The following is an 18,156-nucleotide window of genomic DNA, read 5'->3' as shown; positions in this document are numbered from 1 at the left end:
ACAGCCCCTGAAGACGTATATTAAGGCTGCCATAAAACGCAATTTGGTGTCAGGTGTATCTTTGAAAGAAGAATTTGTTACAAGAAAGCTAAGTACTCCTAATATTCTTTATAAGAGTCCACAAGGCCTCCCATGATCTGGCCCCGCATACTACAGCTCCTTTACCTTGGAACTCAACCCCAGAGGCTCCAGGCATCTGGCTGCCTCTGGGTCCTGAGTATTCCAGGTTCCTTGTGGGCCTAGGAAGCTCGTTCCCTCACATGCTTTCCCTCTTCTGGCATTCTCCTCTCTCTTTCAATGCTCCTCCACACCACACATGGCTGATTCTTCCTTCTTCAGGTCTCAGTTTAAATATCCCCCAGTCTCAGCATGTTGCTTACTTCCTTCATTGTGCTTAATACAATTTGTAAGTAACTTGTGCCTTCCTTTTGGACTATCTACTCTGCTAGACTGTAAGCTCCACGAGGGCAGTGACTCTGCCTTGTTCACTGCCATATCCCCTTTCCCACTGTGCCTTCAGTGCTAGCACAGTGCCTAGTGGAAGGGCTACAGAAGTGTGTGTTGAATTCACGAATGAATGGGAAGGAAACCTGTGCAACAGCCTCGGGGCATTCCATTCTGCAGCTGGATGAGAGCCCAGCTGTAACCAAAGGCAAGTGTGGTGAGATGTTCCTGACTCCCCACTTGTTCCTCCCCCATTAACAGCAAGACCAACCTCCTAGCCTCACTGGGCCTCATTCCTTCAGGTTAAAGCTCTAGTGGAACAAGCTTTGGACTCGAGGTAAAGGACTTCCTAACAAAGATGACTCACTGATTACAAAGGGGAAAGTATCTTTACAAAGAAGAAATCTGTTGGACAACACCTTACCAAGAGATCAAACTTGCCTCAGGGAAGGACAAACTGATGCTGTGTCCTCTTATGATGTGACACCCCACAAGAGACAGAGCGCCACCAAACTCTTGGAAAAATGTTTAACACGAAACACATCAGAATGAAACAATATATCCAAACTAAGGGGTATTCTACAAATCAACTGGTCTAGACTCTTCACAAACGTCAGTATCACAAAAGACAACAAAAGTTGTGGGAACTATCCTGATTAAAGGACACGAAAGAGATCTGACAAATAAATGTAACACGCAACGGTTGATTAAAAATACAACTATAAAGGACATAATTGGGACAACAGGAAAGCTTTGCATACTAGATAATACGTCTGTATTAATTTTAAATTTTCTGAGCGCAAACTTGTAGTGTGACTGGAAAGAGCAACATCCTGTTGAATACATACGTAAGTAGGGGTGAAATGTAAAAAACAAAATATAATGAACTAAATCTCAAGTTGTTCAGGGGTGTGTGTTTATGTATTTCTATAAAGTAAATGTAGCAAAATGTTAACTGGTTCATCTAAATGAAGGACACACATTTGTTCATTCTATTATTCTAGTAACTTCTCTGAAATTCTGATTTTTTTCAATATAAAAAGTTGGGGAGGGACTTCCCTAGTGGTCCAGTGTGGCTGGGACTCCACGCTCCACGCTCCCAATGAAGAGCATGATCAGGGAACTAGATCCCACATGGCCACAACCAAGATCCAGCACAACCACAAATAGATAAAATTTTTTTTTAAGTCGGGGAGAAAAAAGAAAGATCCAAACATGATCAACAAATGTTTACAAATGTAGTAATACATCAAGCCAGTGGTAGGGTGGGGAACGGCAGGAAACAGAATAAATAAAAAGAATATGAGAACAAACCACATTCTTAGTCTTACAATCTAGCTGGAAGAAAAAAAATATATGTACAAATATCAGAGAACACAATCCTGACCACAAGTGTAAAATGTGGATTTCAAGCCAGGAGTTGCAGGAAGTGTCAAATCCTCAATCTGAACCACACTTGAAAGACAGGCAGAATCCTAGTCACAAAGATAAAAAAGAGAGCACACCCAGGGTGGGGGAGGGGCTACGAACAAAGTTCCAGGGGCTGGAATGGGTGTGGCAGGAGCCCAAGGCCTACCGCAGGACTCGCTTAGAATGGTGGGCGGGCCAGACGTCAGGTTGTTTCATACAGGATGACATTATGCAGAACTGATTTCAAGAGACAAAGGGAGCCTGCAGGGTAGCACCATAAACTAGAAGATCATGACAATTTCAAGGGCCACACATGAAGAAGAGAATCTGGAGTCAATGAATACTGAGGATAGAGGTAAACTCCTTGTCAAAACTGCTGCAGAAGGAATCAGCGTGCTATTAAATTAGAAAAAAATGGCCTCCAGGGTTCTTTCTAGTCATGAATTTTTATGAGAAGGAAGAGGGAAAGATGGCCACAAAGTTTCACGCTGGACATTTAAAAGAATAGTGATTCCACTGAAAGAAATGGGAAACTAAGGAGTAAAAGATATGGGTGAGAGTGAATAACTAACTTAGCTTTGATACACTGAATTCAAGCAGGATGGTGGATACACTGAAATCCAACTCGTTCCTTGCCGGGCTAGACACTTGTGGCTATGAAATGGCAAAGAGCATATAACAGCAAAAAAGTCACATTTGCAGAGACCAATTCAGTTTTTAAAATGACAAACTGGTACCTTGATCAAAACTCAGGTGTCAGACCGTAATGTGATGGCTCCAGACTCCCTAGCCCTTAGTTTGAACTTAAACTCTTAAAACTCTGGGACTTCCCTGGCGGCACAGGGGATAGGAATCTGCCTGCCAGTGTTGGGGACACGCGTTTGATCCCTGGCCTGGGAAGATCCCACATGCTACAGGGCAACTAAGCCCACAACTATTGACGTCTGCATGCCTAGAGCCCATGCTCCACGAGAAACCACCCAACGAGAAGCTTGCACACCGCAAGAGTAGCCCCTACTTGCCACGGCTACAGAAGGCCTGCACACAGCAATGAAGACCCAGCGCAGCCAAAAACAAATAAACTTTAAAATATATACATAAAAAGGGTATAACAGTGTAACCCCAGAGATGCTACGAAAACTGTGATAAGCATATGAAGAGCTTAGAATGGTGCCCAGGATAGTTGATACCCCTGAACACCCAATACTATGACATCGATCATAATGTTTCTCCTTCCCCTCCCCTTTCTGCCATCTCTAAATCTTGCATACACCTCCATAATTTACTTGTTTACACATCTGGTTACCCTATATCCTAAGACCCCTGACGGACAAGGACTTACCCAGAGGATCCAGAAAAATTAGTGCCTAGCAAAAATTTTATAAATGTTGATGCTTTGAAGTAACTTTACTGCGAATGTCTCTGCAATTCACACTACTGACTGAACAATAATTGGAAGCTTGGCATGGCACTGGCTGCTTTCTACATTTCCTTGACAGGAAAGCAGGATCTACTGGTGAGCATGAGTAAGGAGGGGCAGCACCAAGGCTCTCGTGAGTGCACGGCCCACCACTTGTCCAGAGGGCCACGATTAGGGATGTAGTTAGATGTATCTAACTACAACCATTCAAGAAGAGCCACTTTTCTGCCACCATGTTTTCAATTTCATTAAACTTAGCAAGTCCCCAATTCTTGGAGATATGGATCTTCTGGCGGCCAAGGAACTTGAACTTGGTCCTGCAGAGGGCCTCAATCACATGCTCCTTGTTCTGAAGCCTGGTATGAATGGACATTATGACTTGGCCAGTGTGGACCCCGGTCACTGTGCCCTGGGGCTTTCCAAAGGCACCTAACATACAAGTCTGGAGCCTAGACTGATGACAGCATGGCAGTCATGAACGTCCACTGGAAAGGGCTATCTCCAAGGTCCGTTAGGGCAACCTGTGCAGCAACACACTGCATACACTACCGAGGAGGGTGCTATTTGCAGCCACTGCACACCAGGCCCCCGTGGGGAAGTGGGGAAGACAGCACAGTCAGCTTAACTGGCTGCAATCACATGACCTTATTTAAATGACAAGAATTATCCCTTTGTAGATAAAGAAATAGGTTCAGGAGTCCCCACGCAGCTACATAACTCAATTCTCTGACCCTACAGAAGCCCCTTCATGGAAGCCTTTAATGATTATTAAGTCCCTTAGTGTGGCAACACTACCATTTGCTTTCTTAGGGCTCAGCCAAAAAGCAGTGCAGGCAGAAAATCACAAAAACAAGTAGACTTGGCCTATTCTAAATTCATGCACTCTAACTACAGCAGACTCTCATCGCCATTCATGCCCTGCACATACTATGCCTTTAATCCTCTTGCTCATTCAACCCTTTTCAATCTGTCTTCAATCATGAAATCCTATCAAATTCCCCTTTGTCACTTCTCTCATATGTTTGTCTTCTTTTCTACTCAGAAGTCCAAACCCATGACACATGAGTTGTGTCATCAGCCTCACTCTTCTTCCTGCTCTGGTCTCTCTCCTTAAATTCTAACCTGAATTCTATATAAGACCTGTCTTCCTAAAGACTAATCTTTCTAAAACAGATTTTGGATCATGTCTTTTTCAGAATCCTTCAGCTGCTCTTCATGGCCATAAAACAGGGGACAGCCTTAGCACACGAGGCTCTCTGTGCTCTGGTCTAAAGCTGTTTACAACTCCCACTCCTCCCTCCACCCCCAACAAAAATCTCTACCTTGGTCAAACCAGCCAACAGCCAATCTCCCACACAGCCCTTTACTCACACTCTGCACCAGCATCTGCCCAGCCTACCCATAAATATCTTCCTCTTCCTCTCTGATGAAATCTTGCCCATGTTTCAAGGCTTCTGCCCTGCTCCCTCTGTGAAGCTTTCCCTGATCACCCCACCTTCAGGACCTCTCCTGCCTCTCAACACCCCATGGATTTAATGTCCACATTCTCACTGGACTTCAGGTATATATGGGATCTTTCCATTTCCCAGTACATCTTAATAACATGGGTGCAAGGACTGTCTTAGAGTGACTTACACATAATAAGCACAGCATTTTGACTGGCCCAAACTATCTTAAATATTACTTTTACAATATTATTAATGTTGAGCAAAGATTCTTCTCTGAAGACTTTTCACTCTCCTAACTGGTGTTCTTTGGGGACCTCTCACCTCTGAACGTAAGAGTGCTCACACACATCTTGCATTTTATAGCCAAACTTAACTAACATGTCTGCAACCGCTGGATACTATTATTCAGCAGGGGAGGTCCAAGCTGGAGGAATGTCCAACAATCTGCTGGAGACAGCAGCATAGTTCCAGGACCCAGAGGGGCTTTCCAGAGAGAAAAGATTTGGGTTAAACAAAGAGCTAAATTTAGTTGCTTCCTGAATGTGTTTTCCCAATCAACAGACCTTTTATAACACTGCCCCCACCACACACATTTGGCAAAGAGTACTGCCAAGAGGAACATGAGCAATGAGAGAAGAACAGCTCAGAAGCTGTTGACACCACTTAGCATGCAGCCAGTGTGTAGGAACCAGCAGCGAGCCGCCCGACTCCTGACACCCAACCATTACCAAGTGGGGAGCAAACATGTTGTTCTTTTGCAACTCTGGGTATTAGCAGAAAATAGGTTTGCAGTTCTAGGACATGAATGCCATAAGGCTAGACTGGGGAGCAAGCCAAGCCACTCTCCATAACTGCTGATCTAAGTTGGTCTACTTATAAGGGAAGTAAAGAGAGAAGACTATATTATAATCTAAGTGCCATTAAACTATCCTTCTCATATCCTTCTTTCTCTTTTAACTTATCTACATTCAGAAAAGGAAAAGAAAAGTGACAGATAAGGTTTGTAAGTGCCTTTGCCTCTCTGGACCTCAACGTCCTCAATCTGCAAAAATGAGAAAATTACATTCGGTGATCAAGTAACCTAACTTTTTTGGTCCTAGCTTGTTTCCCTACATTTTCCAGATAGTTTGCCTTATTCTTATACTAACATTTGAATAGGAGAGCCAACTGGAAAAGTGCCCCCATCCAGGCACTATGTGAATAATACTGAGACAAAATCACTCGTGGGAGAAGTTGCTCAGCAAGATAACTGCGTGCTCGCTGTTTCCAGCACAGACCCTGCCTGACAAAAGGACTTCAATTCCACTCCTTATCACTGCTGAGAACAAAGAGAAAAACAAGACAGATGACGCTATAGGATCTCTTCTCCCCTCACTGTCAACGCTCCAGTGAAATCCAACTGGCTGAGACACACCACAAGCCGCCATACCTGAGTTCTTGGCCAACGTCTGGCACATGTGCTTTGCGGTATGTCTGTTAATCACAATTGTGATTAAAAAATATGAGAGGAGGGAACTTTCATTTCTTTCATTAAATTAAACAAAGTGTGAAGACTAAGCTGGGGAAATGGAGTACACAGTAAGAAAGAGTTCCCACCTCTCCTGTTGTCTACTTTGGCAAATGTTTTTTAGGTTCTTTTGGTTCTGAGAATCTTTCCTGATTCTTGCTGCTACTGTCTCCCTTTTAGCCACTTCACTCTGAGGCAGGCCATAATCTCCCCAAGCTTAGGAACCTCCGGGAAGTCACATACAGCATGAGCCAACCACCTCAGCTTCCAGACAGTTACCAGTAGAAGCAGCTTATTTTGTCACTGAGGGCAGTAAAAAGGAGAGCAGTCAAAAGTGGATGGGTAGCAGGATCTGAGTATACTACCAGCCTGCTGAATGAAGTTATTTGCCTTAACACGGGTGGTTAAAAAAAAAAAAAAAAAAAAATTAAAGGAATCCACCAAGTCACACTGCCAGTATCACTTAAGTAACCTACGTTAGCAAAGAGGCATGCCTATCAGAGTCTGAAAGGTTAAGAAAGACTACTAATTTCTGTCTTTTACTGACAATCTGCTTATTTTCTTTTTACATGGAACCTTTTACACACAGCAAAACCAAATACAACAGAGCCCCGCTGATGTCTACAAAAATGCCATGCCGTATTTGATTTTCCCCAAAATGAAATTCTGCTGTCTCCATAAATCTCCCATAACTGCTACTAGCTTTCAAGCTACTGCTACCCTATTTTCAAGACTTCAAGCCAAAATGATTATTATCCTTATTAAAATGAATATGATTCCCCCTTTAGCTCCCAAGTCACTCATTAACAATAGTTTCTATTTGTATTCAAGAAGCCCAGTTAATAAGTTTGGGGGGAAGGGACAGAGACAGGGATGACACAGACCACCTGTCCCACAGCTGCCTCAAAGGCTACATTTGAAGAAAAGATTCTTATGCTAAAAAAGAGAGAAAGACTTTAAAATTACTGAGCCAACAGACACAGTGACCTATACATAACTACCAAGGTACCACTGTCATTGAACTTTATGACTAGCTCCTCAATGGCCAGGCTAGCAGGAGATGAGGACAGTATAGCAAACAAATGTAATTTATGGAAACCCTAATTTTAGCCAATGGTTTCAACCACTCAGCTCTGACTATTTCTTACCCCAGCAAACAACCAGTGCAACAGAGCTGAACTTATGGTAAAATCTATAGGCAGTAATAGGAAAGCCAAAGTGAAAACAGATCTAACTATGTCAAGCTAGAGAGTTAGCCTCTATGCCTTTAGCTGTTAACCATAACCTACTTAATAAACAGCAGACCAGATCCTGCCAGGCGCAGGATATAAATGGATATGTAGAAAAATCAGCCCCCATCCCAATCGAGTGGTAAGCAGGATGATCAAGTGGCCACATCTCTAAAAGACAATATAATGGGCCAATGATCATGCCACTTAAGCTACTTCCTACTCCAACACTCTGACTCAGAATCTGGATCATTCTGTTTCAAGTACCAAAATAAAGTGGGGTAGTGGAGGAGGCGGGGGGATAGCCAGCGGGATGTGGGGTTAACTTACCTGTGCAGAACTCCTTGCTCACATTGTGGGGCACTGTGATCCGACGGTAGACAATGGGCTCTGACTCCAGGATGTTCTCATCGTGGCGGTACCGAGTAGGCCTCTCGTTTGGGATGCCCCGGGAACGGGTACCACTTCTCCTCTCATAGGTATCAATTTCCTCAAACACAGCTGCCTTGTCAAAAAGGGCCAGGTTCCCTTCAAAATCAAAATCTGTGTCTGGAATCTCCTCAATATCATCCCCAAAACACTCATCATCTTTATTCTTCATCTGGCCATTCTTTAAGCCACTTTTCTTTGGAGTTGCCTGATTTGGGTGCCTGCTACTAGATGACCCTGCAGAAAAAAACAGGGACTAAAGTCAGTATGCTCACAGAAAGTGCTCAGTGGGGAGCACAAATTACCACAAATCTCATGGAATAGTAGATTTCATAAAGTGCCCAAGTAACAGTGAATATGAAATAAGCAGTACTCCTGAAAATCTGAAGCTCTGCTCTTCATAAGGGAATTGGTAATGATCAAGGCTTTTTTGACAACTGACTATATCAAAAAAGTGGAGGGCAAGAACACAGCAGTCTCTCCACACAAGTCCAGGTGGTCTGATTCTGAACGTCCAGCCATTGATTAAGAGAGAAATAACCAGAGTAAAAGAAGGCCAAGTCCTCGTAACTTGAGGTTCAAAGAAAGATTTGTCCAAGTGGCTCTGAATTCCATGCTTACCAAGCAAGCCATTTTCTGATTTTTTAACTCAGTCTCAGGCTAGACCTCAGTAGGAAGGGAATCCCTGGGTTTACACAGATTCCAGATCTTGAGATGGATATACATCTGCCACTATAAGTTGATATATTTTGACTTACAGGCCTGTTTTTAGATCTTCTGGTTAATGTGACCTCTTTTCTTAAAATTTTATCACTCTGGGTTAGCAATTTCTGAACCATCAAATGATGACAAGGACCACACTGACATAATCCTGTAGAGGCCACATCAAGGTGCGTACCAACACCACAGCACTGAGGTCACTCTCTGTCTCTGAGACTCTCTGGCCACCACATGTCAGTCAACTACTCCTCCAGCAGCAAAGACCTCACAGAATTCTCCAAACCACGCCTTCCCAGAGAATCCTGAACTGAATTTATAGTTTGATCCCCATCTGACCACCCCGAAGGATGAACCAGGTGACTGGTATGCCAAATGGAACCTTTAACATAGCCTGAATAAATATAATGTACTTCCTTTTGTAAGACTGAGCATCTCAATTTTTAAAACACTCAAGTAGAGGTTGGGATGATCATGAGCAAACCCCCTCATACAGATCACCCCTACTATACTGCTCTAACTTCTCACAGCAACTCCCTTCTGTTCAGTGGACCACGGGTCAGGAGACCTAGGACTTAGTTTCAGTTCTGTTATTAACATGTTATATAATCTTATATCTATCATCCAACTTCTCAATTTGCTTGTATGTAAAATGCTCACTGTGGTGCCCCTAACAGGGTTTCTAGTACACAGGAGTCCGTCAATAAATATTAAACGAATAACTCAACATCAGCAAGATTAATTACAATAATTATTCTGAAAGATGTATACTATACATATGTAACTCACGTTCTAAATCTTCCTCATGCCAAATATTGATATGGAAAAGGACTATGCTGGCAGTAAAGATGAGATTTAGGCCTCAGAGAAAAATCTAAGGCTGACCAAAATTATAAAAGGAAGGAAGAGTTGGCTGAGTCACTATAAAAAGCTGAGATTATGAATCACTAAGAAGCTTGTCAAAGTGTGGGTGAAGTTCTAGTTTCAATAATTTGACAAAAACATTTAATGAGAGCATTTTGTGAGCCACAGCTAAGTACCTGGAATACAGTACATAATCAAGACAAGTAACCCAAAAGGAAGGAGAGATATAATAATTAAAATACAATATAATGAGAAGTTTATATAAAGTGCTATAGAAACACGGATGAGAAAACAGAGCTGGATTAGGAATGGGAGAACAAGCATGAAAATACACGGTCAGGATAACACATTAGCAATATACGCAGGCAAGGGAAGAAACAGAGAAAAAGTCCAGTTTGTGAGATTATCATTGTACTGCCTCAATATTAAGTCAATATTATTAAATCAATATTAGGAAACAGGTCTTTGGCCCAGTGGTCTCTCTCCAGTGGTTGTGTGCACACCCAGGAGGGCAAAGGATGATGTGGGGAAAAGATACTGAGTATTTTATTTACTTTTTCTAACCAAAAAGAGGAAGAATTTAAGCCTTATGAACTTAAGGCACAGATGGAAATCAGCACCCTTAAGAAGTTTCATACTACCCAATCACTGGCAGTATTTGAGCTACCTGAAGAATGAGTGATGTTCCATAACAACAAGTGGATTTACATTGAAATGTTTAAACTATTGTAAAATATACATTACCATTTAAACCATTTTGAGTGTACAGTTCAACAGTATTAAGTACATTCATGTTGTACAACTATATACATTTTTAACTGCTGAAGCATACAAAAATAAGTGGCTTTAAAAGATACCTTAAGAAAAAAACTATGCAATAAAGATAATGCCAATAATGCAATCATAAGTGAACAAAAGAATGGCAGAGATAACACTTCCTCTATTCCTCTTACAGGCCTTCTTTAACCAGTGTGTTTTTAAAAATTAACCAGACCTAAGAAGATAGCCTCCAAAATTAAAAAATAAACAAAGTTATCCCAAACATGAATCGATATGGATTACCACTTCACCCTAAGTCTATACTCTTTATCATAGCCCTGGGGCCAAATCCAGCCCAACCATCACCTGCTTCTGTAAATAATGTTTTACGGGTATATGGTCACATTCCTTTGTTTACATATTGTCTAAGGCTATAAAGACAAAGTTAAATGTTTGAGACAGAGACCTTATGGCCTATAAACCCTAAAATATTTAATATCTCACCCTTTACAGAAGAAGTTTGCTCACTCTGCTCTACATCATGCCTCTCAGAGGTATTTTCTACAGCTAAGACTGCCATTAAAATTAAAAAGAAAAAATATTTTTTTCTTGAAATTAACTGAACTTAACCAGAATTCTCTGACTCTGTTTTACTCAAGGTGTTAAGCCTGTCACTTGTCATTCAGATCTGCCAGCCAGCACCATGCCTACACGAGAAGCACACACACACACACACAAAACACCTCTGATGAATTAAAAATTCAAAACAACCACATCAAAAACCAAAAACCCCTAAACAAACAAAAAAAACTAAAGAGGTTATAAAAGAAAGGGCAACTTAAGACTAACTTATGAGAAAGAAAGGGAATCATCAAAAACTATGCCAAGCATGTTGCGTGACTAAAAAGGACAGGAAGATGAAGTTGTCAACAACAATACAAGAGGGAGCATGAGGCAAGGACTTCAGAGGAAAGGAGTTCAGTCAAGTGCAGCATGAACTGACATTAAACTGTCCTGAACCTATCGCAATGACAGATGAAGACAAGCAATTAATCAATGGGAAAGAAGACAGAGGAAAAGAAACAAAACGGGAGATCATTTGTGGCTTGACCACAAACTACAAACATAACTCACAAACCCACAGTTCTTACTTTAGAAAGTATCAGGTATTTTCTCATGTTCCCGCTGAATACAGAACTTCCATTCATTCATTTGACAAAGATACACTAAGGATCAGCTATGCTCCAAATGCTTTTAAAAAAGCAGAGAGCAAAAAAATAATTTCCTTCTAAGAGGAAATACTGACATCACATATCAGCAAGAAAAAGATAAAGAGAATGTAAGGTAAATTAAAGGCAGGCTAACATGCTTAGTTGTCTCTTATTCTTCCCTTTCCTCATACTTAAAAAAAATACTGGGAAGTCCTAGGTGAATAAGCTATCTCAAAGTTTGGCTTACTCATCCCAAAGGGCCTGGCTCTGTATTAAACTGGCCTTTGGCCCCTGGGAGAGAAAAGCACTTCCCTTGGAAAAGATAAACAGTGCTTCCCAGATTTCTTTACCTTTCAATTACCAGGGCCAAGTGTGTGTTAAGACTAGAGGCTGGCCGCCTTCCTGTGCCATTTTGCTGCCAGCCTTTGGCACAGAGGTTCTTTGGCCATGAGAACTTACAACAAACCTATTGTTGTGTAACACTCAGTGCTACTTATTTATTGGAGCTTGTCACACACATATTGTACAGGGGAACTCTGTCCTGCACTTAGCACGCTAACAGGCACTTGAAGGTCAAATCACAAACGTTTTGGTGCCAGTCTCAATGGGGTTTATGAGGAGGTTCCTGAGAGTATCTAGTACCTTCTTTTCAAGTCCCAAATTCTAGACCCTAGTAATCAATCAACCTTGGGTTCCAGCAGCAGCACCAGGGTTTTCAAGTTTGCTGGATGTACGAAGCACATGCAAGGAGGTAATGAAGTCACATTAGGACCTCAGAAGGACCATGAAAACTTAGTAAAAAATAATCTTAGGACCTTAGACGGTGGGATCACTGTTATATTAAAGAGACCATATACGAGGACTCAAGAGGTTTCCCTCTGCTCCCTGGAACTGATGCTCCGTTCACCTACTTGACAAATACTCGAGTGTTAGTTCAGTGACCACGGTTATAGGAACTATTCTTTATAACCACCCTCTCAACTCCCAACCTAAAAGAAGAGATTAAAATCTGCCTGTGCTAAATCTCTCATCAATGTTGGATTAGGTAACCAGAACCAACAAATCCTTCAACAACTCATTACTAACTTTGAAAGACAATAAAAAGCCAGAATTTATGAGAATTTATATTCTTATAGCTTTATCAATCTACTAGTCTCAACATCAATCTACACACACCAGAGAAAATATGATTTATAGCTCTCTAATGAAAAAAATACTTAATCTCCATTTCTCATCCATCAATGGAAAAAATCTACATTACAACTGTGATGGGAAGAAACCAATATACTTCCTTGGGATCCTTAAAATGCTACATAAATGCTAGATCAATCAATTCCAAGCAGACCTTTCTTCTTATTTTACAGGGTTCACTGATCAAATAAATAAATTTACTCTGCTTTCCATCACAAATCAATTCTGAGTCACATCCAATCACCAAACTCCCAGGCCATGGCCATCTTCCACACAAATCTGGATTCAAAAGAAATTTTTGGAAAGAGAACCCAACATTTTACTGTCCATGATCTCTTAACCTTATTTACATGCAGTAATAATCTAGGAAATGAGAATGGATCAAACAGCAAAAGCAAAAGAAGCATCAACCAACCAGAGTAATACTTCTGAGAGTGACCCTACTTTTTACTAGATCGGAGTGACTTGTTAAAGATCAAATAAATTACTTGTTTTGAAGTTAACTGTACTCTTTCAAAAGAGTTGCTATAAATGTTAGTATCAGGGGAAAAAAGAAACAAACTGATAGTTTCACCATATATCCAGCAATCATAAAAAGTCCTGTCCACATAAAACCTGCACACAAATATTTACAGCAGCTTTGTTCATAATCACCAAAAGCTAGAAGCAACCAAGATGTCCTTCAGAAGGTAAATGGATAAACAAACTGTGTTATACCCATACAATGGAATATTATTCATCAGTAAAAGGAAATGAGCTATCATGCCACAAAAAGACATGGATGAATCTTAAATAAATAATGTTAAGTGAAAGAAGCTACTCTGAAAAGGCTATACACTGTGTGATTTTAATTATGTGATTAGAAAAGGCAAAACTACAGAGGTAGATGGTAAAAAGATCAGTAGCTCTTTGGAGGGGGGTTACGGCAGGCAGTCAGGGAGGGAAAAAAGGACGGACTAAATAGGTGAAACATAGGGAATTCTGCTTAGTACTGTAAAGATATTAGATATAAGATATGTATTTGTTAAAACCCACAGAACTTTTTATAGAGTACAGAGTGAGACTTAATGTATGCAAAAGAGTGAGGAGTTTGGAGGATCCCCAGATGGGATGCAGAATGCAAGGAAACAACCTGTTATAAATACATGAAACAAATCAATGAAGGGAATGGGGGTATCCTTTAGGGTTAGTACTGTAATTCTGCTACATATACTGGAATTGAATGATTTAAGTCAGATGGCAGATAGTATGGGTTTCTCACAGCTGGAGGGAGAGGTTACAGATGAGGAGGAGCCTAGAATGATCCATGGATTAGACTTGGTCACATCATGAACTCATTTAGCTTAATCTAGTGGTGATGGTTTCCCTGGTGGCTCAGACAGTAAAGCGTCTGCCTCAATGCAGGAGACCCGGGTCCGATTCCTGGGTTGGGAAGATCCCCTGGAGAAGGAAATGGCAATCCACTACACTCTTGTCCAGAAAATCCCATGGACGGAGGAGCCTGATAGGCTACAGTCCATGGGGTCGCAAAGAGTCGGACACGATTGAGCGACTTTAGCTAGCTTAGCTGAGTAGTGATAGTTACATATAGAAGTATTTATAGATATATGTATCTATGCTGGTTAAGTATATACATATATATTTTCCTGCTCTGTCAGCTTTTGAAAGGGTGACACCCAGTAGCAAGGAGCACATCTAGTACCTAGACAGCAGTTTGTAATACCATTCTCCAATAAAAGGAGACAGGACTCCTTGGAGACATGGCTAAGTCTAGGGCTGGGGCAGGAAATACAGAAGATAAACCTGGAGCATCTTGCAGTGCTAGATAGTAAGGAAGGCCTGGGGGAGGGGGAACCCATCCACAATGATGGGAGCATGTCCAAGGGACACAGGAGCCAACTGCAAGAGCTCACAGTGGCCAAAGTTGAAACAATTTGATTACCAAAATAAAGCGGTATTGAATTATAAACCAAAGTATAAAATAAACACTTGTAAGTCCACGTTGTTGTAGTTCAGTTGCTAAGTCATGTCCGACCGACTCTTAGCCACCCAAAGAACTGCAGCCAACCAGGCTCCTTCCGACCATGGGATTTCCCAGGCAAGAACACTAGAGTGGATTACAGTTTGTTTCTCCAGGGGACCTTCTCCACCCAGGGATCGAACCTACGTCTCCTGCACTGCAGGTCTATTCTTTACCACTTAGCCACTAGAGAAGCCCTCTAAGTCCACACTGATAAAAATAAATAACGGAACAAATAAATGAGAGAGAAGAGACCTATCTCTAGTAGAGAAGGATTCCAAGTAACTTATGTAGCTACTCTGCATAACTCTCCACTCCCTAGGTGTGAGCTGCACATACTGACTCCAGAAGAGAAATCTGACACACACACAGCACCTCAATCAGGCAATCAACGCCAGCGTCAAAAGAAATACAATGTGGGACTTCCCTGGTGGTCCAGTGGTTAAGAATCCACCTGGCAATGAAGGGCACATCAGTTCTACCCCTGGTCCAGGAAGACCCCACAAGCCACGGGGAAGCTAAGCCCACGAGCAGCAACTATGAGCCCATGCGCTGCAACTACTGAAGCCTTCACGCCCAAGAGCCTGTGCTTCACAAGACAAGCCACCACAGTGAGAAGCCGGCGCAAAGAAACAAGAGAGTAGCCTCCATGCTCTGCAACCAGAGAAAGCCTACATGCAGCCACCAGACCAAGGGCAGCCAAGAAAAAAAGTCGTATCATGTTGACAGTACATTGATATGATGCAATGAAAACGACACTATCTCTGTGTGTCTTCCTCCCCAAAACACATAATCCCAGTCTAATCATGACCAAAAAACATCAAATACCAATTGAGGAATATGCTACAAAATATCTAACCAGTACTCATCAAAACTGTCTAGATCATCAAAAACAGTGGAAGTCTGAGAAACCGTAAGAGCCGAGAGAAGACATGACTACTAAATGTAACGTGGCATGCTGGATGAAGCCTGTAACAAGGACAGTAGGTAAAAACTAAGGGAATCTGAAGAAAATATAGACTTTGGTTAATGTATCAAAACTGGTTCATTAAATGTAACAAATGTACCATAGTAATGTAAGATATTACTAATGGGAAAAATATGTAGGAAAAAATAAGTTTCAAATTGCCAATGAAGATTATCTTCCTGCATGAGAGATTATAAACTGCTTGAACATTCAAACTTTTAACAAACAAGTCAATTTTTTGCTAAAGAAAAAAGGTGGTTTTTTTGTTTTGTTTTAAATAAAGAATAAAGAAACAGAGAGAAGGTTAAGTCTAAATGGAAAACATCATTTTCTATCCAAGCATTCGACAGTTTTTCAAAGGACAGAGAAGAATTAATAATTCAATTTCAGTCTCAGGTCAATTCAAATAGTTATTTAAGAAGCACTGAAGGAAAAGTGCCTTGAAATACCTTTTTTTTAAATTTTTTTTTCCCCAAAATTTCAATAGTTTATACTCATGGAAATCAGGCATCTTCAAAACTTTAAAAATGTTGGCTTCTGAAGGGCCACATAAATTTCTAGTGAATCTGTTATAATTCACTGCTATAACATTATTCCAGTAAATATGTTAAAGAGCATACCTGACTCTAGTGAATTAACTATGCTTCTGTAATAAGCAAATGGCACTCAACCATTTGTCAGTACCACACAGAACTGGGCATCAGCACACATCAGTGTATGCTCTCCTTGGTGGGCTGGCAGGGACAGTGAACACAGTAAATTTAAAACTGTCAGTCTATCAGAAACTGTAAGATCACAGAGATGTCTAGGCCCATCCCTTCCTCTCCTCTGAGGATGGGAGTTAAACCACAAGAACAAAACATAGTCAAGAATTCCCTCGAACAGCCTGAATGCAGGTTTAACTTAGACATCGCTACTACCACCATTTACCAGATCAAAAACAACATCACTTTTGTCTATGCGAACTCGAGCCAGATCACTGACATTTTTTGAAGGAAAAGAAGTGTTGGGAGAGGGCAGGGAGCGGGTGTGAGTCTCAAACAGCTAATTTCCTTTCCCTTTAACATCTTGAGGAAATAGCACGGGAATAAAAGAACCATGCTATATTTTTGCAAAACCCTGCCAGGATCTTTTTTCATTAGGGTAATAAAGGACTTATTTAAAGAACAGCAGTGGATAAGCGGACATGAAACACCAAGTTAAGAAAACACATTAACTTAATCCAACTTACAAGAGTTGTGCCGACGACGAAAGCTTTTGGACTGACTCAAGGATTCCGTGTGCCTGTCCACGTAGCTCTTTGAGCACTGTTGCTGCTGGGGAGAGATGGCAACATCTTGGCTCTTCACATCTGTCCTCTTAGGGATGTTCTGAGGGACACTGCTCGAAGAGGCTGGCTTCTTGACCAACTTGCCTGTGCCATTTTGATTGATACCAACTTGGCAACCAACACCAGAGGAGCCTAATTCTGTCTGATGAAGGTCTCCAAAATGTTGGGTTTCTCCAGGGCCTGGTATCTCCAGAATTTTTAATTCTGTAATGTCACCTGCCCTGAAATACATAAAAGAGTCCAAGTCTCAAAACTATAACAGTGATAACAGTGATGAAACTGAAATCCACAGCAAAAGCCACACCTTTGGAGGGCTTCATTTCAATGAGTAGTCAAAGGCAAAACCTAAAAAAGATGGTGGCGTACTTAAAGACAAGACTTAGCCACCAACATTCAACAGACACAGCACTGACCTTTAAAAGAGACCTGTTGCTACTCATGTATATGGAATCTAGAAAGATGGCACTGATGAGCCTATTTGCAGAGACACAGACATTGAGAACAGGCATATGGACACGGCTGAGGCGGGGAAGGAGGAGAGGGTGGGGTGCGTGGAGAGAGTAACATGGAAACATACACCACCATATGTGAAACAGACAGCCAATGGGAATGTGCTGTATGACTCAGGGAACTCAAACCGGGGCTCTGTAAAACCTAGAGGGGTGGGATGGGGAGGGAAGTTGGTGGGAGGTTCAAATGGGAGGGGACATAGGTAAACCTATGGCTGATTTATGTTGACATTTGGTAGAAACCAATATAATACTATAAAGCAATTATCCTTCAATTAAAAATAAATAAAAATTTTAAAAAAGAAAAAATAAATTAAAAACTTAGAAAAGGAAAACAAAAGAGACCTATTGTTAAGGGAGTGGGAGACGGATGGACTGGCATTTCAGGTTAGTAGACACAAACTATTACATATGGATGGATGGACAACAAGGTCCTACTGTACAGCACAGGGAACTACAGTCAAAATCCTGGGATAAACCATCATAGAAAAGAACACAGAAAAGAATGTGTGTGTGTAACTGAGTCACTTTGCTGTACAGCAGAAATTAACACAACACTGCAAATCAACTATACTTCAATAAAGAATAGAGAGACCTATTGTTAATCATAAAACCATCATTAATATCTTAGATTTCTATAATGCTTAATGGCTTTTTTCATTCATTTACTTACCTGCTCACTCAAAAGGTATACACAGAGT

The 18,156-nt window shown here is 41.2% G+C and overlaps 1 protein-coding gene and 1 pseudogene across 3 annotated transcripts in view; both read right to left on the bottom strand.

Annotated features, from left to right (window-relative positions):
* The window catches only part of EDC3 (enhancer of mRNA decapping 3), a 55,300-nt gene that overhangs the window by 14,121 nt on the left and 23,023 nt on the right, over nt 1–18,156 (bottom strand). For all 3 annotated transcript variants that reach the window (XM_059879061.1, NM_001435118.1, NM_001435117.1), the window contains 2 exons: nt 16,848–17,167; nt 7,789–8,124 (listed from right to left, as the gene is read on the bottom strand). In XM_059879061.1, the coding sequence (XP_059735044.1) occupies nt 7,789–8,124; nt 16,848–17,167 (656 nt within the window). The remainder of the gene's footprint in view (nt 1–7,788; nt 8,125–16,847; nt 17,168–18,156) is intronic.
* Nucleotides 3,768–3,909, bottom strand: LOC112443285 (uncharacterized; annotated as a pseudogene).

Source organism: Bos taurus, chromosome 21, assembly GCF_002263795.3.
Source record: "Bos taurus isolate L1 Dominette 01449 registration number 42190680 breed Hereford chromosome 21, ARS-UCD2.0, whole genome shotgun sequence".
Classification (NCBI taxonomy): Eukaryota; Metazoa; Chordata; class Mammalia; order Artiodactyla; family Bovidae; genus Bos; species Bos taurus.
This window is presented reverse-complemented; position numbering and strand designations above follow the sequence as displayed.